The sequence below is a fragment of the Agelaius tricolor genome, unplaced genomic scaffold (assembly GCF_023055355.1).
Source record: "Agelaius tricolor isolate 1412-34295 unplaced genomic scaffold, bAgeTri1.0.p SCAF_1, whole genome shotgun sequence".
NCBI classification, from domain to species: Eukaryota; Metazoa; Chordata; class Aves; order Passeriformes; family Icteridae; genus Agelaius; species Agelaius tricolor.
In genome coordinates, this window is record NW_027269261.1 from 9,301,250 (window position 1) to 9,324,049 (window position 22,800).

Genomic DNA, 22,800 nt, shown 5'->3' on the forward strand with positions numbered 1-22,800 from the left:
CTGCTTGGCCTAAGAACCTGCTTAAAGAAACCTATGGAAGAGACTGTTTCTATAGCATGATCTAAGCTAGCTTAATGTTTTCTACCAAAAATGCTTGGCACATGACCAAACAGGAAAAATTCAGGAGCTGTGAGGTTAGTAAAAGTGGCACTAGGGAGTTCTTTCACTATAAAAGAAGAGTGGAGATAGTTTGCTTGACCTGTTTATCCCTGTTAATACATTTTCATAGTGGCAGTTCAAAACCAGTTCAAAGTGGTATATTTCTGATTTTCCATAGAAGAAGTTTCAATGAGTATGAATTAAGTTATTCAGAGATGGTAAGGTTTTTGAGATGGAGGGATCAAATGCATGAACTGACGTATCTAAAGTGCTGTAAATTGCTCTGTAGAGTGTGTCCTCTGGATCAATCTCTTGTTGTGTTATTTCAAACACAGAATCCCACTATCCAAATAGAATTTAAAAAGTTTAGAGAAAGACTGAGTGCATGGTGCGGTTGTTGAAACCTCTGAGGTCCTGACATCTTTCTGTCATACTTTATTCAGCTTGGTGTTGTCAGGATTTTCTCTGATGAAGGGACAGAAAATACTTAACTTGTAAATATTGCATAATCTCCTGTAAGTTATTCCTGTTCCTTGTATAACTTTTACAAAAGAAAGTACTTTTGTAATTGCATGGTTGCAAACTGGATGAACCTTTGGAAGTGGTGTTTGAGCACATAGTAATGGATGTTTTGTAGTAATAAGCTTGAAGATTTTCTGTTTCCTACTGTGAAACCTTGACCTGAGGAGAGAGGCTTCTTTACATCTGCCTGCTCTTAAATGTAAGATTTGGTAAGATTTGCAATACAGCACAAATGCACCTAAATGTCTTCTTTCTTAGAACTCATTAGTAGTACTGCCATTAACTCCATGTCCATATCCCTTTCTCAGTAATAACTATATGGGAAAGAATTCCTTCTTAGGTTTCCCCTTGGGATATACAGAGATTTGTAATTTCTGCACAGCCTTACACTGTTATGTGCAGGATACTAACATTGTGTAACCAGTAGGGCAGTGCCTAGTCAGAGTTCCCAGGAGGAATGAAGACACACCACCTTTTATTCTTGCTCTGTATTTCTTCTGAACAATTTCTTCTTTGTAACACTGATTTCAGAGTGATTGCTACATTTTATGATAAAATGTTACAAAGTGTATTTATTACCATGCAGATCACCTTGACCATGACCCAAATCTTCTGACACTTCTCTTTAGCTTGGAGCAGCCTGTTTCCCTACAGCCCATATTAAATGGCCCTGTTTGGAGTATTCAGCACTAGCATAATCATGTTCTTGGAGAAAATTGCCTAAAAAGACCATTTTAGAGGCCTTTACTTATGTTTTCTATTAATATGGCCTAGTGTGCCTGAACTGGAAAGCACATTGAGCAGCACCTCCTTGCTGGGAGGGTGTTTTCATCTTCTGTGTTCTGAGCCTGTAAGAACTACACAGTACTCTGATATATTTGCAAGCAAGATCTTTATGTCCTGTTTGTGCAGACCCAGCTTTCAGAGTAGCAGAGAATAAACTCATTCATCCTTTGTTTATATATTTGTTTTTCCCCTCCCTTTGGAAGATTGTATTTTGAATTAGCCTGAAGGCTTTTGAAACTTGGGGTGGTTTTGACTGCTTTCTATAGTGCACTGGCTTTATTCCCTCTTCTCTCTCCCCCAATAAATCAAGCTTGGTGGTAGTTTTGTTTTTATGTGCAGACAACAAAGCATTGAGATCCTGATGCTATTTGTCTTGTAAACAGTATATTTTCACTTTTCTGTGGTTATGGTGTCCTTTAAAGATCCAAACTGAACAGTTTAAAAAAGGTGGATGATCTCTGTGGTGATATGGAGCCTCAATTAGTTTTCTGCTCTGATTTAAAGACTCTTTGGAACTAAAACTGTATGTGTTCTGGGAGGGAAAGGAATCTAAGGATTAAGGACTGAAATGTGAACAAATTAAAAGTCACATCACATGAGTTAGGAGATGGGTGCTTTTTTGCACTCTTCATAAAATATTAGTGACATTTTCTGGTTTTAAGTATTAAAAAGGCAGCTGTGAAACTGCTTGTAAAACACAGTATTTCTGACTCACCTGTGCTTGAATTACCATATATCAAACTCCCAATGTTGAGTTTGATGTTTTTCCCACCTAACATTTCTCTCTGTGTAAATTATTTTATTGAAAAGGAAGTGCTTATTTACTTGCCAAAAATGTGTTGTTTGATAAACACCAAACCTACCTTCTTTTAGAAAATGAAGAATACTTCTAAATTAGGTTTGGCTGCAGTTTGCATATCTTTTTTATGTTAATATTGAAAGGTTTTTTTATGTTATGTGTCAGTGCTAGGTTGTTTCTTGAGCACTAACTTATCTAACAGTAGATGCTTGAGTTCTGCCAAAGTACCCAATAACTTATCCTACAGTATCTTGCAACGAGAACAATTCTTACCTGAAGCTGCACTAACAATGGTAAGAAATATGCATTTAACAATTAAAATTCTCATTTAAATCAACCTCTTTTGAGACTTTAGTAAAGAAAGACTGGGCATACCTCTGGGATTGGTTAAATCATATAGAAGATAGAAATTACCACCACAAAATACTATATAATGGAAGCTTGATGTTGGATATAGCACTGTCAAGAAAACTTTCAGCAGCATTAATGCCAACAAATTTGCTATATCAGTAGTGTTCTCAGAAACTGAGAACTGCATAGCCCCAGGGACCACTTTGTAGCTGGAATAACTTCTTTGGACTCATCTTCTTAACTCTGGCATTTCAGTGAAACTATTTCCAATTTGCTGAAAATTTTTAGTCCTTGCTTCTGGTGTCCATTAGGCAGTTGTGTTATTCTTAACTTCATTGTCCATTTTTGAAATAAGATTGGAAGTAGTTGTCCTTTATTGTGTTGCACAGCAGCTTTATGAAAGTGTCTCATTTCCAGCTACTACATCCCCTTTTTTTTGGCAATAAGATTAATTTCTCTAGGGGGAAACAACATGAGGTTTGCTTTTTCTTCTATCCCTAGAAGTTCCATGTGTGTGTATATTTTTTGCTCTTGTTTGTTGTCACAGCAGTGTGTACTGTCTCACTATAGTAAGGTGTTCAGTGCTGACTAGAAAACAGCTTCTCAGGTGGCTGGAGGTTTTTTACAAGTATATTTAAAATGTAGTGGGCTAGTCTCATTTGCAAATGATTGATAAAACTCCATTAAATAGACTTTAATCCTTCTAAATAAAGTCAGTTTTTAACTTGTGTTGTGCTTCTCAAAATACTGCGTGCTATTCCTTTGACACTAACTGGTTTTACTGGAAATAACATTTTCACCTTTCTCATCCCATGTTTTTGGTCTTCAGGATCTTGCTAAGTTGTTATAAGGGAGCAAGATGTGAGACAGCTCTGTCCTGTTTTAGCTGCAGTTGAAAGCTGATGCTGATTTTGTATTGAATTTCAAATTTATTAGCACTTGGTTTTATCCAGTAATAAATTTAATGTCAGAGCTGCATAATCTTTTAATGAAACTACATAAGCTTGCCAAATGTAATTCATAGCAGACAGTCCTGTGAAATATAGACAGCTTATGATTTAAAATTGACCAAACCAAATAGAAAAAAATAATTGCAAGCAAAGGGGGATTTGTTATATGGTTTTGTTTAAACTCCCTCTTCTGTGTCTCCTAGCTTTTTAGTTGGTGAAGGAGCTTACAGATGGGCAGTTGATCACGGGATACCAGCATGTCCTCCAGGTATCATGGCTACAAGTGAGTAAACTGGTGGTGTCAGTAGGAAGAACAGGACAGAGTAACTTTAAATGGTGCCTCATCTTTTGAGGTGTGCATCACTTCATTGTTCTTAACATTCAGCTAGTTTATGGTGTTATGGTCTATAAGGGTTGTTTACTAATTTTCTAATAAGTATCTAAATAAAAAAAATTGTAAACTATTACTTTAGCTGCATTTTAGCAACATCTAATTTAAGTGATTCTGTGATTCTAGGACTAAATCCAGTGATGGACTTCTTTGTAACTAAAATGTAGGCTCTTGAAAAGCTCAGTCCTACAAGTCTCCAGATGTGATCCATCTTGGATCCTAACAGCACCAACTAGCTGTGGATCAAAATTCAGCAGGTGCTAGTTTGTCTCTGAGATTGTGTAGTTACACCCATGTCTGGGGCTTTGTTCAGAACTGCTCTTGTCTAAACAAGCTGTCCAAGTAATTTGCCTTTTTTTTTAACCTGTGGCTTCACCTAACCTGATAGAATAACCCAATCTGGAAAACAGACTTGGGTTATACTGTATATTAACCCTAGTTTCTTAGAAAAGCTTCTTGTCCTAAAATAAAAAAAAAAAAAGTGATTATCTTATATTGATACATCATCTATGAACTAGGCTACAAATGAATGCACTTAACCATAGAAAGGAGGATGTGGTTCTCTTCCATCTATTCTTCAACCCTCTTCCCTTTTGGAAAGTGCCATAACTACCGGTCTGTAGTTTGTTTTAGGTGAGAACATGCCCTGTGCTGCCTGTTGAGGTTTTGCAGGAAAAAAATCAGAAGTTGTTACCCAAAGAAGGAGAACACAGAAGATTAGGAATGTTTATTTTATAGTAAGCAGTACTGCTCCTTCAAATACCTGACTCATCCCTAGATCAGAGGTTGAAACCCAGGGCTCCCATTAAGCCTTTTATTTGGTCTAATTTTAAATGTAGATAAATATCTAGCAACTGCAGCTCTGAAGTTGTTGATGCTCAGTGCTGAAGTGTAACCCCAGAAACAGTGGCAGTGTTTTATTTGATTGCACTGATTTTCACATGTATTCATGACACATTTAATTTTGAACAGAAAGTTTTGATTTCTAGCTCCACATGAAACTTTTGCTCTAGCTGCTTTCCAAAACAGCATTTGCAGAACTACTATAGTGCTGAGTTGAGCAGAACACCTTTATTTCTGTGGCTCTAGAAAGAGTAAAACCACTAAATACTTTGAAGTTTTTTGGGGGGGGGAGGAAGGTTGCCTTTTTCTGGGTTTGTTTTTTTTTTTTCTTTTTAGGAAAGCAATTGCTACTTAAATGCAGGAGATAATTCACAAAGAAGGTGCCTTGACTAATTTTGTTTGCATGCACAGATTTCAAGTGTTTCTAGTACCAGTGTGTTTTGATTGTGACATTAATTGGCAGGTGATACGTTTGCTAGCTACAATGTACCCAAGGCAGAATAAATTTGCACATTACAGTTTAAAAATAAGGATGGCCACTGCTAGTTTGGTTGGCCTAATCCATACTGTGAATTTACATTGGAGAAACATCAGAAGAATAATCCCATCCAATGTATTTTCACAATCCTGCTCCAATAGACCACTGCTTGCATTTTGTGTCTGCAGTATATTCAGCAATCTTCTATTTAGTAAAACAATTTGCAATAAAACAGTTGAAACAACCAGGACTGACAAGTGAATTTTGCAGTATAGTTATTAATGGTAGTACATCTGAGGTTCTTTTTGTTTCTTTGAAAAAATTAATGCAAGAGTAAATAAGAACCTGAAGAATCAGTTCCAGAAAATGTTACACTGATTCCTGTCCCAGTCCTAAATAAATCTTGTGCTTCATTGACCTCTGGTCAGTGGGATTGGAAAATGGGATTGTTACAAGTGAAAAGAAATTGGAAACTCACAGGTAACATTTAAGAAGCCAAAATAAATTTATCCAATGTTACCATGGAAAGGAAAGTTAGATATGCTTAAGAAACAATCAAATAGAATGTTGTTTCCAAGCAACCACAAAGAGATCTCATCTGAAGTCAGCTGTTTTGTTAAATAATGTGCCAATCTTCAGAAAAAGGGAGACTTTTTTGATTGTGCTTGCTACCATTGCTTTGTTGAATTTTGCATGGAGAACTGGGGTTCAATTAAGTAAAACATCACGTATCTTCTGAATAGCTCTGTAAAAGAAAGAACTGAACTAATTGCCAAACATCAGGAAAATATCTTCAGTAACTTATTTACAACAAACCAAACTGAAATCTCCTCCAAAAGCCTCTAATCCAAATTTAGATGTGTACTTGCAGTAAATAATGGCAGGGAGAACTGTGTGCGTGTTTTGGCTTCTCTGTGCTGCACATGAAAAATATATTTTTGAAGTTGTCTTATTCTGTCTTCTTTTTCTTGGACCTGAGATGAGAAGAGTAATGTTCTAGCTGCTGTCAGTGAGGCTGGGGGATTGGTTTGCAGGGATGGAGCTTCCCTGTGATCAGTATCAAAGAAAGAGTCACAGTCTGCTTTGTGGTCATGCTCCATAGTTCTCTCAGAACTATCCAAGTATCTAAGCACCAAACTGGAAGCATGTTCTAAACCATGTTACTTGTTGAATTCCATCAAGATTTTGTCAAGGCTCATGTGCTTCATCTTCTTTGGTTCGTCAAGTGTGTAAGGAAATGGGATTTTTACCATTTGTAGAAACCTGGTGACTTTCCAAAGTGGGTGGTTTTAAAAAAAAACAAACCCAAGCACCTGAAATATGATCTGTTTGTATTGCCCACAGTCTGCAAGGAATCTGAATTTATTAATCCCTCCCCAAACTAGAGGCTGCCAGTACAGAGCCCATACTGGCTTATCCCAGTGCTTTGTTGCCCTGTGCTAGAGAGACTGCTTTGACAGTGTAATCCAAGAGTTAAGGTGTAATTACAAATTAGAAGTGCTGAATTACTGTACATTGGAGTCTCTTAAAAATGTTAAAAGTACACTTTAAATATGCAATGTAAATTCGAGGTACACCCTCAACTGCCAATATCTGTGCCTGCATTAGTAATAACCAAAAGACTTCTATCTGAAATTATCAGCTCAGCCTATAATAGATGTAAATTATCTTTGACAAAGATAACATGGGGTAAGACAGCATCTTGCATTTGCTTGCAATGTTAAGCCTTCAAAGGGAAAGAGAAGGAAGGCACCTCCTCATGCAGCAAACTTGTAACTCTGACAATGTGGAAGTGACTGTAAGCACCTCAGTGAATAATGTTATATAAGAACAAAAACAGCAGCAGTGGATCCACATAACTTTTCAACTGCAGTTCAAGAGTAGTCATAAAGAAGATGCTTAAGGAAGGATGTAAGAACAGAGCAAGTATTTGCTTCCCTTCCCTTCCCCTATCCCTTATATTATTCCAGACTCTAAATTCTGTACTTGTTAGTGACTCTGGCATACATGGAAAGTAAACAGTGGCATTTGCTGACATGAAATTTTTGTTTCTTTTTGAACCCATATTAGTTTCCAGCACCTGCAAAAACCTTTACAACTATGAGTTACCTCATTGTCATTATTTTGAGACTTGCTGAATAAAAGCTGCTACTTCATTGTCAGAATCCTACTCAGAATCCTTCTTCAGTCAAATCCTCAAATTACCTTGAATAACTTCATGTTATCAGTAAAATCACATCTTGTTCAACAGATTCAGGGCTGCTATGGGTTGGTTTGAAATTCTACTTGTAACAGACCATTTCTTTAGTTGTACTTTATTTTTTTAACTGTGTGCATGCAAGGAAATTCCTGTTTATCCTAAGGCTGCTTGGATTCTTTAATGAGGGAGAGTCTTTTCTGGATGAGTGTAGTGCAGACTGTGCTATTTCTAATGACACTGTCTCCCTGACCACCAGTATTGCCTGCCTCTCCTCCAAAACCCCAAATCTCACTCCCAGTTCTCTCATTACTTCATTGTTATTGTATTAAGAAAAACACTTGCTGTATTGCTGAAACTGTGCTATGAATTTCAGGCAGTGGCTCAGACCATGCTTCATTTTTAAGGGGAGGATGAAAGATTTGGAGAGAAACTCAAGGGTTCTGGGCATTTGGTTAGGAAGCTTGGTTAATCTGAACACATGATGTAAATCTTCCCTGGATTTGGAGACAGTGGGGTCACTTTTTGTTCTGAAATCTGAGCAGCTGAGTGCAGCCAGGAGAATGGCTGTAAGTTACCCAGGAAAAAGGTTGGGCCAAGGTGCCCAGAAAATACTTTGAATGAAAATCTTCCAGGCTCAGGAAAGGCTGCTTGATGACAAACAAGATTTCTTGCAGGAAGCAGTAAGAAATGCTGTGTCCAGCAGCAGTTTACCCTGAGTTTGTGTTGTAAAGAACAGATCTTCAGTCTAGTGCTCTGAGAGATAGGGTTTTTTTTTTAATATGCTTGTAAGTGCCTTTCCCCCCCATTCATTTTGCTGTTTCTGTCAAAAATATGGCAACATGGAAGCTATCTCTAGCAGTCTTTTAGTCCCAACACAAGCCTAAGTGGTGTTAATCTGTCATTTAAAATAGCTTTGTTAAAAAGAAATTTATTTTCATCTTCCTGTTTGAATTTGTGTCATTTATTTTAGCAACTGCTCAACAGAATTCTTCACAAGATCATTTGAATTCCTGTGGGTTAACTAATTTGTTAGTATATTCCTTTTTAATTCTCTTCTCCAATAGTTGCATTCTCTTTTAATATGGAATAGAAAGATAAATTGCAGAAAGCTTCTGCCAGCTGACTCTAAGCACTGTCTGCCAGGGGGTGCTATATGATTGGTCAGAGCTCTATCTCTGCTTCAAAGATTTTAAAATATTCTTGGGGCTTTTGTAGTATTTTCAATTTATAGTTTGATTTTAAACAAGAATAGCTGGACACTTAACAGGTTGCATAATATTTAGTTGCATAATAATTTGTAATGTGTGTGACTGAAAGTTGGTATTTGGGGTTTGTGTTCCCAGCTTGCTGTTCCACCACTGTGACCAGGAAGGTTTGAATATTGTCCTGAACTTGATTTGTCATTTAGTGGTGCTGAAAATTTGTATTTCCTTCCAACTCTCTATGAAAATAGAGTTGTTCACATAGCCATTTTCCAAATTTTCAACCTTGCTGAAAATAATTAAGGGAATACATGTGGCTTATAAAAGCATGGGGATTTTAAGGAAACATGGACTTTGTAGTAAAAATGTTTTGCATTAACTTTGGGCAAGAAATTAATTGTATTCTGATAAGCAGCCTGTTATCTGAGGGCCTGTTTAAGGTACATAGGGCTAGAATTAACAAGTAGATAGATATGTATCAATTGTACCATTATTTAACAGATGAAAAGGTGTCTTAGTGTTGTATTTAAGTGTGTATGTACAATTCAGTAGCTTCAAGGACTCCATGTATAGGACAAGTCTGATTTTCATATGCCTGTGCTCTCTGAATCATTTCTCATGGGCTGTGAAAGGTGACTGAGAGAAACTTCTGAAGAGCTGTGTAGAATGGGAAATACAGTTGTGTTTCATTTACTTAGTCATTGTATCATTATCTAATAGAACTGACAAGGTTTTTGATGAAATTTTTACCTGTACATAGTATAATGGTTAAAGGGGTTAAGGGAATGATCAGAGTACAGGAGGTGAGTAAAGGATGTGGAAGCTTTGTGGCAAACAAGTGGCACAGATGAATCTCTTTATCATTAGTCAGAGACTAATAATCTCTTCCACTGACCTGCTTGCTGAAAATTACTTTCTCATCTCCTTGTTAGGTGGTGATAATGATGATAAAAGCATGTAAAAAAGGTGTATTTATTGTCTCACAGTAATAGTGTAGGAGATGAATCTTGGGCTAATTAATTATATAATTTGTGAGATCCTGTGGCCTTTTCTCAGCAAGGTATCCAGGAACATCAGAACCTTTTGAACATGCACAGCAGTCTTAGCTTTGAACAAGATGAGTCTGTGAGACTTTTCTGCTGCATTTACAGATAAATATTATCAAGTGCATGTTCTGATACCACATCCACTAATGCCAACCTCTCCTGCAGGCCTGTGGTGTTGAGCAGGAGCTTCTTCTACTGTTCTGTGCTTAGCCACTGAACCTTTTCCCAGGCAAACCCCCACTGAACCTTGTCTCAGGCACACTTAGCTCTGCTGTGACCAAATATTCCACCAGAGCTTCCCCTGTCTGGCACAGTTGCACCAAACTGCAGAGTTCATGTGGGCTGCTCATGTTGGTACCTTGGGGGCTGAAGGGAGAATGTGGATGATTAGGAAGGTGTTTCCAGGTCCTTGAAGATTATTTGTTCCAGAAGAGGCAGGGATGTGTGGTAAATACTGTGAATGAGGTTGGATTTATTTATTATGCTTTGGTTCTGATGTGCTACAGTTGTCACTTATTGAGTCTTTAGTCTGGATGAGGCCTGAGAAAATGACTTTTAAACAGGAACAGTAATTTTGTAAGCTGTGGGACTTTTTTTCTTTTTTTTTCCTTCCTCTCCCAGCAGCTCAGAGGCAGTTTTATTTATGCCAGTAGGTACATAAATGAGGGAGCAGAAGAGATGGGCTGGTTGTATTCCAAAGACTCAATTCTCAATTCTTCTAATCATGGTGTGGAGTGCACATACTGTTACTGGGTAGGGTAATAATTGCCAGGGATTTTATCTGAAGGTATTTTTTGAATTACATCTAAACTTTTAAGTTCTTGAGCAAAATCAAAGAACATTTTACTAAATACATTTCCATAGATTTCAACAACAGTACCAACAGCAACCACCACCAAAACTTCTTCAAGCAAGAATTTGCTCCCTTACCCTTCTTCCTAGCCTTCTCCCCAGTCAGTAAGCTTTGCTTCTCTTGCTCTTCTCTTCCTCCTTGACCCAGGTAACATCAGGCTGATGTAGCTATATTGCATTTGTTTTAGGAAAACATTCCTGTCTTCATCACTGTGTTGTGACCCTTTCCTTTTCTCAAGCTTGGAATGCACTGTCTGGTTGGAGAAGGTGAGAGTGGTTTTTACACTGTCATTAAGGACAAATGAAGTTTTGTAGTATCCTTGCACCACAAAGTTGAGGTTTTGTTTTAGATTTAATGTGAATTATGAACTCAGATTGTGTGTAGGTGTTTTCTTTCTGTCTGTAGCACTTATTTGCAAAATAAATTTTCTGTGGGTTGTTTTTCCGTGTTGTGTGTGTGTTGTTAACCAAGCGTGTTTGAATCCTGGATTGTATTTTAGTTCATGGAATGTTTTAATTTGATGTTTTAGTGTGTTCTTTGTCAAGGACCAAACTTAGAGGGTGTTTCCAGGAAACTCTAGTTTCATCTTTCATGTGTGTAGTTTGGAGCTTGGTTGTGTTCCTCAGTTTCTTTTATCACTAGTAGACCAAGATGAAGCAATGAGAGTACTGTTCATTTTATGGCATTTATAGTGGTTTTACATAGATAGAACATCACAAAGGCAGGAATAAACTGAGGGCAGGCAGCCTGTCATTTGCTTTAGTCTTTATTCACTTATTCTGGGGAGAAAGAAACCAAATTTAATATTCAAGTAAGAGTCAAGACATTTTTTTAACTGAAGTTGGACATAAAACTAACAGAGGAAAAAATGGCCAGATTTTGAGTTCTAACCTGTTCCTTTATTTCATGGTCACTTTGGAGGTAGCTTCCCTATCCTGCTAAGAGGAATTGATAATTACTGCTAGTAATTATTTTCCTTAAATAATGAAATACTGTTATTCATAAGTCCTTGCTAAAACAAAACCTTCACCTTTCATGTAAAAATAAATCCCAATAACTATTCTGAAGTTCAGTAGCCCTGAGCACAAGAATTTCCCTTCTAGGGGATGTCTGACTAGACTGATGTTCCCTCACATGTATGAAAGGAATGATGTTTCATGGTAAACTGAACAAAACTGAAGACTATGAATTAATACCTTATTTATTTAAACCTGAGGTTGATCAAATATTGATGTAGAGGCCCAGAGGAGTTGTGAAATCTCCATTGTTGAAAATACTCAGGATCTGACAAATCCTTTTAAATTGGATTTGAGTTTTTTTGGAGGTTGGACTCCACAACCTCCTAATATCTCTTCCAACCTACATCATTAAGTGCTGCTAGAAAGGTGTCTTCACCTGTCTGTCTGACATGGCCCAAGAGATGTGTACTTTGTTCATAATGATGTTTTTTCTACCCCATATTTCTCAGCTTACTGATACCACTTAGAATTAACAGTGCAGATAAGAAGTTACTGTTAGCAGATCACTCAGAGTAAGTATTCAGGTTTTTTCCTGTTTTGAAAAGACAAACTGTCTTAAGGCACAGGGTAACCTCTGAAAATTAATTACTTAGCTAGGGATTGCAGTCTTAAGTGAATGAAACATTTTGTGTCCTGTGGAAAAATAGCAGGATAAATATGCTACCAAGGTAGCAAGAAGATGCTGAGAGGGCATATAGCAGCATTCTGTGCAGCTGGCAGGGCAGCTTGGAGCTAGCCCATGTCTTGTGTGCATTTGATGTGGTCTTTGTGCATGTGTTTGAGCTGGTGAAGATGCAAATACTGCAGAAGGCTTCAGAACACTGCTGGAATTGGGCTCTGAAGTACAAGGAACCTGTTCAGGTTTAATGTGTGGGCTCCTGCACCCTTTGGCCTCTTTAGGTCCATGTTTTTCCCAGCTTGACAGGAGGCAGTGGCAGCAGCAGGTAGCAGGTTTAGGCATATTTATCCTGCTTTTGAGGAATACCAAGGCCAACACCATTCTTACTCACCCCAAATGGCTCTGCCCATAGGTATTTGCTGTGCTTGGTGAACTTGTGTCCACTTAAAAGTTCTCCTCTTTAAAAATTCTCTTAAAAACAATGTGCTGGCTTAGTTTATTTTGGGGCACTTCTGTTTACAAAGTTCTTGATCTTTGAGAGATTTTTAGTTTGTTTCTTCCCACTGACAGTACTTGACTAAAATGATTCTTTTTCTACTCCCTCTTATCAAGTATTCAGGTTTTACCTCTTCATCCTCATTTCAAACATAGAAATGTGTTGTCTGCAGTAATCAGCTCTGTGTAGTAGCATGAATTCCTTTCTTGGTGATGGCTGATTAATATGGGTTTACATTTTTAAAGAATTGCTATTCATTAGGTTTTTGGGGAGAAATGCCAGCTTTCTCACTACTTTTTGAGTTACATCCTTGAACTAACTGTAGCTAACTGTGTGTACATTAAGGTCCAGTTTTATATACTTAAAAACATGATTAAATGAGAGTTCACTAGGTGAATTAGACACCTGTGTGGAGAAGTTTCAAAGTAAAATGCTCACTGTCTGTGTACTTTGTGGGAATTGTAAATGAAAGCTCTGGGTTCCATTGGCTCTGTAATATTGAGTTTATTACTAGACTTCATATAACGTTCCAGTCTTCTGAATAATAGTGATGTAACTAGGTTCAGAATTTCATTTAAAATTAAGTTTATAGAAAAATCTGTGCTTTTTAGTTTCCATTGAATTTGTGACTTAACTTGTATAAGTAAAAGATTCAAATTGCTCTGTTCTCCCAATAGCTTGATTTGGTGTGGTTAAACAAGTGACAAAAGCCATTTTCTCCACACTTCTTTACATTTTACAGAGGATGTTAAAACAGCCTGGGGATGATATTGAGTCAAAACTAATTTAAACTAAATATGTCAATATCTGCAATTTGTTCATGAAATGAAACTTCTAAAATGGGAACATGTAATTTTGGTCTCTTAAGCATAACAATTTTATTTTTTAGTCCACTTTAGAGAGCACTTCCTTTCTGAATGTAGGGCTTAGATGTGGAAAGTAGATGTTTGTCTTCTTGAGACCTAGGTGGTCTTTAGACTGTGCTGGATTGTGGAGCATAAACTACTGCTAGACTTGTGTGTGGCTTTAAATATATGGGTAAACATACAGATATGTGATTAAGGTAATAAAATAGTAACCTAATTTCATGGCTATCAGAATGAGCTCACATGGTATCTATTTACTTGTCAGCAGTCAAAAACAATTTTAACACAAGCCACTTACTCTGTTCTCTTCTGTGCAGTGCTGCTTCATTGCCAAAGATATTTAGACCAGCTTCCCTGTGTTCATGCTGTGTTTCTACCAGATATTTTACTCATCACCGTTGCTGAGCAATAGTAGAACTTTTAAACTTAGGAAAAGATGTGAACAACTTGTACTGAAACTTGAATCCTTAGTTTTTGGCTTTTTATTGATGCATTTTTGCATCAGTAAAGAAGTGGGGGATGTGTCCTTCAAAATGTCAACTTTTCAATATTTGCTTCAAATAAGTAAATTTTACTTAGTTACATGCTTTTGAACTATTTTTATAGGGTTTAGTTTAGCAGCTTTTAAGAGGAACAAGAGGAAGCTGGAGTTGGCCGAAAAGGTGGAAACAGATCTCATTCAACTAAAGAAAAGAAGACAATCAAATGAAAAGGTTAGCTCTTGTTTCAAATTCTTGTGTCGTCCTAAACTTACAGCTGACTGCTAATAAACTTCATATCTTATATGATAAGACTGATGGAGCCTCAGAAGCCTGTTCTCCTTGTCCATCCTAATGTTTAGATGATATAATGAAACCTTAGTGCAGTTAAAACTTTCTGCCTTGCTATTTGAAAACCAAACCATCACTTTATATCTTGCTGGTGCTAAGAAAAATATTTTGCTCATTTTGAACTGGAAATATGACAGATGTAAATACGAACAGATAATTATTTACCAAAACCATTTTCTTTAGCTTGGGATCTCTGTCACTGTTTCCCACTTTTTAGTGTCTCCTGAGCACACTGCATTATGGAACTGGAATTGGTGAAATTTGAAATATCAGGTAGGTAACATGTGCATCTGTGAATGCATCTGGCATTGACCTGGCCCATATTACCTGTGCTACAAAACTACCAGAGATTCCCTGTTCCCCTCATTCTTAGTTTAAGTGTAGAGCTTTGGTAACCTGTGAGAATGTCATTCACAGTATTTGTGTTTGATGTTGAGTATCAAAGTATGGGTCATTAAATTAAATGCCTGTGCTTTATTTGGGGCCTGTAGGCCTTTGGGTTGGGCATTGCTGTCTGACTCCTGCATAGTTACATATATTGGTCTAAATAAGGTATAAATCCCAGAGAATTGTTAGCAAAAGTGTATTCTCTGTAGTCTGCAAAGGCAAACAGTGATAAATTAGGCAATTTGCATCTGTGTTCTTAGATGTTTTCTCTAGCAGGGTGCTAATTTTAATTTTTTAAAATTTTTCGAGGATTTAAGATTTGTGAAGAAATTACGGATGGGGGAGCCATGGAAGTTAGTTGTTCATTTTGGAACTTTTCCTGTTCACAGGATTTCAGTTCCCTCCTTGTGAACCTGGGAGTGTGAAAGTGTACCTGGTGAGAGGAGGGGTCCCTGTGCAGTTTTGTTGTTCATGTAATAAGGGGCAAGTCAATGCTTGAAGCCAATGCATGAGCTTACCAACCTGCAGTTTGAAATTTCAAGGGCTCCAGAGTCCTGTGCAGAGCTTGTGGGATAATTCCCAGTGGTGATAGGTAAAGGAGGTGATGAGATAGAGCTCCTCTCCCTGGTGAGTAATCCAGTAACAACTGGTTTTGTCAGCTGTCTGGGCACATCCTGTCCATGGAGCAGGGATGAAAACCAGCCCATGCTCTCAATATGGGATTCTCCTGCTATCCACAGAGTGTAGGATAATTGCAATCTTACAGGAAGTAAGGTTTAAGGTTTTCTCAGTAGTTTTTCCAAATTAAATAGAAATGAAAAATCAAATTCTAAAAAAAAAAAAAAGAAAAGTAGAATATATCTCCCCAAACTGGTAGAAAAAAGTCATTTAGCTAAGATGAGGCATGTGATTTGTTGCCCTAAAACTCACGCTGTCAAAGCTATGCTCTCATAAAAGGTTTAAAAATAACTGGTTTGAAACCATTTAAATACTTGAGTAATAAGAAGTTAATCTTCTTGTCAAAGTTACTTTAATTGATAAATACTCCTGTCACTTTTTTATCAGCTGTGCTTCTCTGGAGCTGCAGACCATTCCTTTCAGGAAGGTTTTTTCCACTGAAGGACTTCAGAGCTGGTTTATTTTCTGATTTGACTCACCCACTTCAACTCTGTGCTGCAGCTGAGCCTGTGTGCCTCTGTCAGTGCTGCAGGCTGTGGGCAGAGCAAGGTAGAAAGGATGTTAACAAAGGTGGAGTTGAATGGGATCAGAACTAATAGGCCAGTGTGAAGACACAGTATTGTGACCAAAACAGACTGAAGTTACTTGGAAGTTTGAGCTACTGATAATATCACCAGCTAAAAAGAAAAATACAGGTTTAAAAATTAGTTTTCAATAAAAATGTGATGATGCCAACCTTAAAAAGAATGAGGCTGTTTAAATTTGTCAAAGTTTGTCTGGAAAAACTTGGCAGTGTAACTTACTACAGGAGTTTTATTTCCTGCTAAATGGAGTTTTTTCTGTGTTTTTCTTTGTTCACCCAGTGTAGCATTTGCAGTTATGCATTTGCATACAGGAAGATCCATAAATAACTTCACCAAATTTTGAAGGTGTAAAATTTTTGTCTTTTTCAAGTTGCAGAGTCTTACTGATTTACATAGCTAAGAAATAATTGACACACAAACAAGAATTAACTAAATATTCTCATGGGGGGTGTCTATGATGTGTTCATTCAGCCAGATGCCATTCTCAAATTCTCCCCTCAAGCACCAGTAAATATCAGAAGTAAATATTTGTCTGCTTACTGTTAGTCTGTCTTTCACCAGAGGAAATTGTTGTTGAAAATAGCTTAGCAGAGTTTGGCTAGAAGCCCTAATTTTACTTTGTCTTTTGCTATTGGAAAGAAAAATACAGGTTTAAAAATAAAAATACAGATTTAAAATTTAGATCACTTTTACAAGTGATCTCAGCAAATATGTAAAAAGTTGTCCTCTTCTTGGTTTGAATAAGTGACATTAAGAATCCCTAGTACACGTGATTTTTTGGAAGAAATTGGTATTTGTAAGTTAGTATTTTATAACCTAGTTATTTAACTCTATAAATAACATGATTTAAGTTGAGTTTTATTAAAACTGGCTTGGGTTTTACCTAGTTCAACATAGGTACTGACATATGTATACACCAGTTGGAATTATATGCATGGAATCAATAGTTCCATGTACTTCTGTTACTGTATTAAGACTGAACAGATTTAGAAAATATTTTTGTCTATGTGCAGGTAATTTTAAGTGTAGCAGTCAACTATGGCAATCCTAGTGTCTGTCTTATTTAGTCTTGCAGTTTGGAAATTTCCTTAAAAAAGAAATAAATGTTCTACCTCACATTTGTGTGCAAATGGTCTTTGATAATAAAACCTTACGGTTTTCAAAAGTATGCTTCAAAATCCATTTAATAGGGGAAAAGAAACCTAAATTTCACCCATTCTAGTTAAGTTTTGGTGTTTTGTTTGGGTTTTATCTGTGGAAATAGAGTATAGAATAATTTCCTCATCTTGCACATGAGGATCAAACAAAATGTTCTTTTTTACACCCCAAACAACTGTTAAACTGGGAAGGCTGGGATTGTTCATCAGGCTTTGTATAATTACATAGTTGGGTAATAGCATGTAAATGTTAGTTGCTTCAATCTGATGAATTTTGTCTTTTGTCAGTTATACTCAAAGGTGAGATTTAATGGTAATTACTTTCCATGGCATTTCAAAACTATCTCAAGTGGAGAGGGAAAAGACCCTGTGTGTAGAATCTTTCAGTGGGCACTGGGTAGAGCTCTCCTAATCTGCTATTTGCTTCCTTAGGGGTTTGTAGTGATGAATATTTACAATTTTTTTATGTGCAGGAGGGGAGAAGGGTTTTTAAAAATGCTTGCTAGAACTCTGCATTTGTGCAGGTGAGCATCTTTCAGTTTTGTGTGCATGTTCTTAGCAAAATCTGAGTATTTGGACCATAGTTTAATACATTAATTTCCTTTCATGCTGCAAGGTGCAAATTAAGTAATGTAAGGTCTGATTTATAACACTGACTTTGAGTTTTTTCCATGCAAAATATTAACTACATAATAGATTATATTTAGGTTGCAATACTGCATTGTTAAAACCCCAAACTGCTTTTGCAGTGGACAAGTATAATTTAGTAACTGAACTCAGATACAGAATTTGGTAACAGATTTCACCAAGTTTCCTTTAGAACCTGCAAAATTTTAAAATGTAAGTAGCTAAGTAAATCAATCAATAGAAAGGTAAGGACAAACAAGCTGGATCTTGTTTAGTCCCTATCGGACCTGTATAAAGTTTGGTCTTATTTTAGACTTTGTGAATTGTAGTATTTATCATACTTTCTAAATCATACTTTCTAATATTTTCTAAATATGTTCTTATTGTCCTGACACTAGCTTGGCAGGATCCTCTGCTTTTCAACATTGATGTGATTTGGAGAGATGAAATGTCTGACACTGAAAGGCTTCTCAGCAGGTGCAGTCTTGCAGTGACTCCTCAGGCACACGATGCTTTTCTATAGGGAGATGTACAAAAAGTTCCTTTGTAAATTCTGATGAGCTCTTTATTTACTGGTCCAGAAATCAGGGTTGCCCGTACAGTTCACATATGTAGAAGATGCTGACAGTGTTTTTTTTCCCATTGGATGTGGAATAGAACATTGCTGATTTTCAGTTTACTGAATAAGGAAAATACAGCATCACCTATATATCAGTGACTTTTTTTTTAATCACAAACCAGTCCTGCTTTCCCCTGCCCCATACCTGTCTTACTGAGAAGAAAAGTACAGAATTCCCTTGCTTCAGAGATAGAGATTTCCTTCAGAAGGATGTGTGGGCCACCTCAACCTTCCCTTAGCAATGCTTCCCTTAGTTTGAGGCTGGACATCTTTTCTAACTTTGATAGGCTAGATTTTTATATCTGTGGCTGTCTATTAAGATTTTTGTTGTGGGTATAATTTCCTTTGATAAAAGAGGAAATTATATATATATAATTGTCAAATACATATATATATTATAGTTTATATATGATATATTTTTATACATTATATATATAATCAATTATATGTATATTATTATCAAATTCTTTGATAAGGGAGGACAGGGGGGTAGATAGCAGCACCTGTATCATAGTTGTTCTTCTGTACAGAGAAATCATGAGAGAATTCATGTTGGGAAGAGCTTTATCTGGTCTGGTCTTGGAAACCTCCAAGGATGGGAATCTGCACATCCCATGAGCAGCCTGCTCTGCTGCTTAAGGTCTTCTCAATCCCCTGAGTAGTATTGTTTGAACTGGGTTTGTTTTAGCTCAGGCTGTGTCTGGGAGTCCTGGGAGCTGGAAAATACATTTGCACATGAGATGTTAAAAAAGGGTTCCTTAATATTCTTTCATCTTTAGAACTTGGAAGGGCGCTGGCTCTTTTCTTATCCCCTTTGCTCCCATAATCCTTTTGTTTCTACTTTTCCTACCCTCCCTGATCCTTCCTTCCTCTGTTTTTCAGCTGACCCTTCTTCCCAGTACCAGTTGAAACTGTGCTGTGGATCTCTAGCTTCTCACCCCTGTCTGTCTTTAAGCAGTTACTCTGCTTTATTGTTGGGACATTAATTTGTTTTAATACTGAGTGTGGTCAGTGCCAGCATCTGAGTGCAGAACTTGTCAGGGAAGATCTAGGTGTAGGTGCAGAGAAGAAACTTCCTGTTTCTCTGGGTGAAAGCCAAGGATGAAACTCCTGCCTAGGAGTTCCAGTTGCTTGAAAAGTACTGTAGAACATGGCAGCATATTATTCCTTTTGAGACTGACTGTACTGCATATTTTTCCTTTTGAGACTGACACAGAATTAACCCAAGTGTTTTCTCTTAAATTAAGTGTGGCCAGAGTATCATCAGCACTGCAGTACTAGAAACCATACTTGAGAAGTGACATAGTATGCCCAAGGGAATTTTAATTGATGATGGGAACTTGATAATTTGAAGCTGAATGGTGTTTTTTTTTTTTTTTCCTTAATTCCTCCCTCTGAATTCTAGTCCAGAAAATTCACATTTATATGAAAAACTTAATAACCTTTGGCATTATTTCACTGGATAAGTCTGTGTAAGAGGCTTGAGGCTTGTGCAGCACCAGCGTGCATCTCTGGAGTATGTGATGGATGATGGATCAATTCTGTTTATTTGGTTTATTTTCTGTACACTGCATGCTGTGTGTGTGGTGGAGCATGAGGGCTGAGTGCCTTGCCCTGGGTTCTGCAGAGAGGGGCACCTGGGCCATGCCTGGGCAGAGAGGGGAAAACTGTTCCTTCTCTAAGAGAGACTTAGTGTGGTGCATAAGGAATGGGGGAGGGATGTAAAAGAAGACCCCTGCTCCTGGGGGAGTAAATCTACCTCAGAAGTCATGGAAGTAAGGAGACTTTTAGTTATGCTTTAGTTACAGGAACAAAGGGTAAAATTGCTTTACTCACTAAAGATTCCTGAGCTGAGAACAAGTCTGGCAGAAGGAATCTGTCCTAGGGGAGATTTTTTCTTGAGGCTTCTATTTATTGTTTTGCTCAGAATATCAGTATTTTCTCTTTACATCCTAAACAGCTGCTTGGTTTTTTCTGGTGGTGCTTTGTATGTTTGGGGATTTTTTTTGGGGGGGTGGGGGGGTTAGTTGTTGTTTTGATTTTTTTTTAATTTAATTTTTTAAAAATTACACATCTTCAAAGATCAGAGCCTCTGAAAATGCTTTTTCAGGCCTTTTAGGAAAGGCCTTTTGATGTGGCATCAGTTGCTGAATCATTTCTTAGTGGACAAGTGGCAACCACTAAGAAAAAATGACTTCTGGCACTTCTGTGAGTAAAAGCAGGTGATCTAAGCATTGGATTAGTTCTGAGATGTTTATTACCTTCTTGCTACTGGAGAAGTTTTATTAAGGTCCTGTCTGAGGCAAAGCAGCATTTTGGGAAGATTTTGGGCAGTGGGTACAGGTGCATGATAACAAATCCATTTGGTTGCTAGGCTCTCACTTGCACACTCCTAAGGAGTATGATCTGACTTTAATATACTATTTTTGCTAGGATTTTTTTTTCTGGTTTTGTGTCCTACAGGAGAATGACTCAGGAACCTTGGATACAGTTGGTGCAGTTGTTGTTGACCAAGAAGGAAATGTGGCTGCTGCTGTCTCCAGTGGAGGTTTAGCACTGAAGCACCCTGGAAGAGTTGGTCAGGTGATCATTGCACATTTTCAGATTCTTTTTTTTTCGTTGGGAATGATTGTTCAGTGTCACAAACAGGTGTAGTGTAAAGCAAGAGCTGTGACAGCAAATTTCTGTTCTCCCTTCCTTCCTGTTAAATGCTGAAGACATTTTCACTGCATTGATGTGCAAGTGTTTTTAGTGTTCTCCATCAGTGTAATAAACCAGTGATAGGGAAGATGTTCTGTAGTTAGTTACCTTTTGACAGAGATATCAGTAAGTTAATTTCTTGGCCTTAAATGGACTCTTAAATGCTTAGAGCCTTGAAAAAAGATTTCTCTCAATATTTAGGGTAGCGGTCCTAATTAATTTTTAAATGATCTTGTGAGTTGGAGAAAGTGACAAAAGTAGTAAAAGAACCTATCAGGTATTTATGATATGTTATATATAATTATGATTATCAATTATGTATAGTTCTATTTATTATTAATGTTATAATAATAATATATTTATGCTGGGTCATCTTATTGTTGTTAGGGGATTTTGAGGTGCAGCAGAAATTTTGTACTCCATTGCTGTACAGCTGTATTTTTTGTTGACATTTTCCACTGTCCAAAAAGCAGTTCTCTTTTGAAATGTAGTTTTGATTTTTTTTGTTTGTTTTTTGAGTAGCAGAGTGAAAGAGATTTTATATGAGCAGGGTTATATCTTTACCCTCATTTTCTGTTAAGCTAGGCTAGAATTCTGTATCTATGACAAACACTCAGATCTCAAGAATAGTAAAAGGAGGTAGCAAAATGGAGTGGAATGACAATATGCTTATGATATTCTTATTCATCTTTTGTATTAATACTTGGATTTTTCTTGGATTTCTTTTTTTTTGTTATTACTGTTGGTTTGAGGTTGTTTTTGTATTTTCATTTTTTAAGGAAAGGGAATATAGCAAAAATCTCACACACTTAAAATTTATTAACAATATGCTTCTTTCCTTAGGCAGCTCTTTATGGTTGTGGCTGCTGGGCTGAAAATACAGGAGCTCATAACCCTTATTCCACTGCTGTGAGTACTTCAGGTATTTACTACTTTTATAAATACTTAATGAAGTTGCTATCTTCCTCTGTAATTAGTTTGTAAATTTAAAATGCCAACATAATTTCCAGACTATATTCTAAATTTGTATAATTTATTAATTTGTTTCATTTAATTTGTATCATTTATTAGTGTCAATATTGTATTTAAATCCATGAATTGATCTCTTGTTGGTTGCTTATATTGCCCTTTTTAAGTTAATTAGCTACCATGGGAATTTTTATCCTATTTCATATTGCACTGAAAGGATGTGCTATATTTGTTAAGTATTAGGGAACCTGTCCTCCTGTGAAGAAGTGCTTATTAGCCCAGTATTGGATTAAATGCAGAATACCTCTGGGAATGGAAGCCTTGTGTAAAGTACTGAGATAATCAGAGGGTCCTTTGTTACAGAAATGCTACATGCAGCATTTTTTCCTCAAAAATATTTAATTACTATTTCAGGTGAGCATTTAAGTGAATTTTTTCTTCATCTCTCTTTTCCTTCTGAAAGGAAAGGGAAAAGGTAAAACCAAAATACTGGAATAAGTGTATCAGGAAATATTTATTCAGCAATTGTGAAAGTGATGTAAGAATTAGGAGAGCTTCTGTTCTCTTTGGAAAGCTCAGGGTCCTTGACACACAAAAATATTGTGTTTATTTGATGCCTTGCAGAGCACTAAAGTCTTAAGGTGAAGTTATGTAGGAGTTGCTTTTACTTTTTTGTTCCTCCCACTTGTTTTATGAACAACCTCAATCAGTAAAACTACTTGTAACACT

General features: G+C 36.9%; 1 protein-coding gene across 3 annotated transcripts in view; it reads left to right on the plus strand.

Annotated features, from left to right (window-relative positions):
- Nucleotides 1-22,800, plus strand: part of TASP1 (taspase 1) — a 78,914-nt gene that overhangs the window by 16,990 nt on the left and 39,124 nt on the right. For 2 of the 3 annotated variants that reach the window (XR_011678484.1, XM_071422317.1), the window contains exons 7-10: nt 3,711-3,790; nt 14,127-14,233; nt 20,866-20,985; nt 21,946-22,024. Coding sequence is in view for 2 of the 3 variants with exons in the window: in XM_071422317.1 (XP_071278418.1) it covers nt 3,711-3,790; nt 14,127-14,233; nt 20,866-20,985; nt 21,946-22,024 (386 nt within the window). In the remaining variant the exon portion in view is untranslated. The remainder of the gene's footprint in view (nt 1-3,710; nt 3,791-14,126; nt 14,234-20,865; nt 20,986-21,945; nt 22,025-22,800) is intronic. The other variant, XM_071422326.1, reaches the window with a different exon arrangement.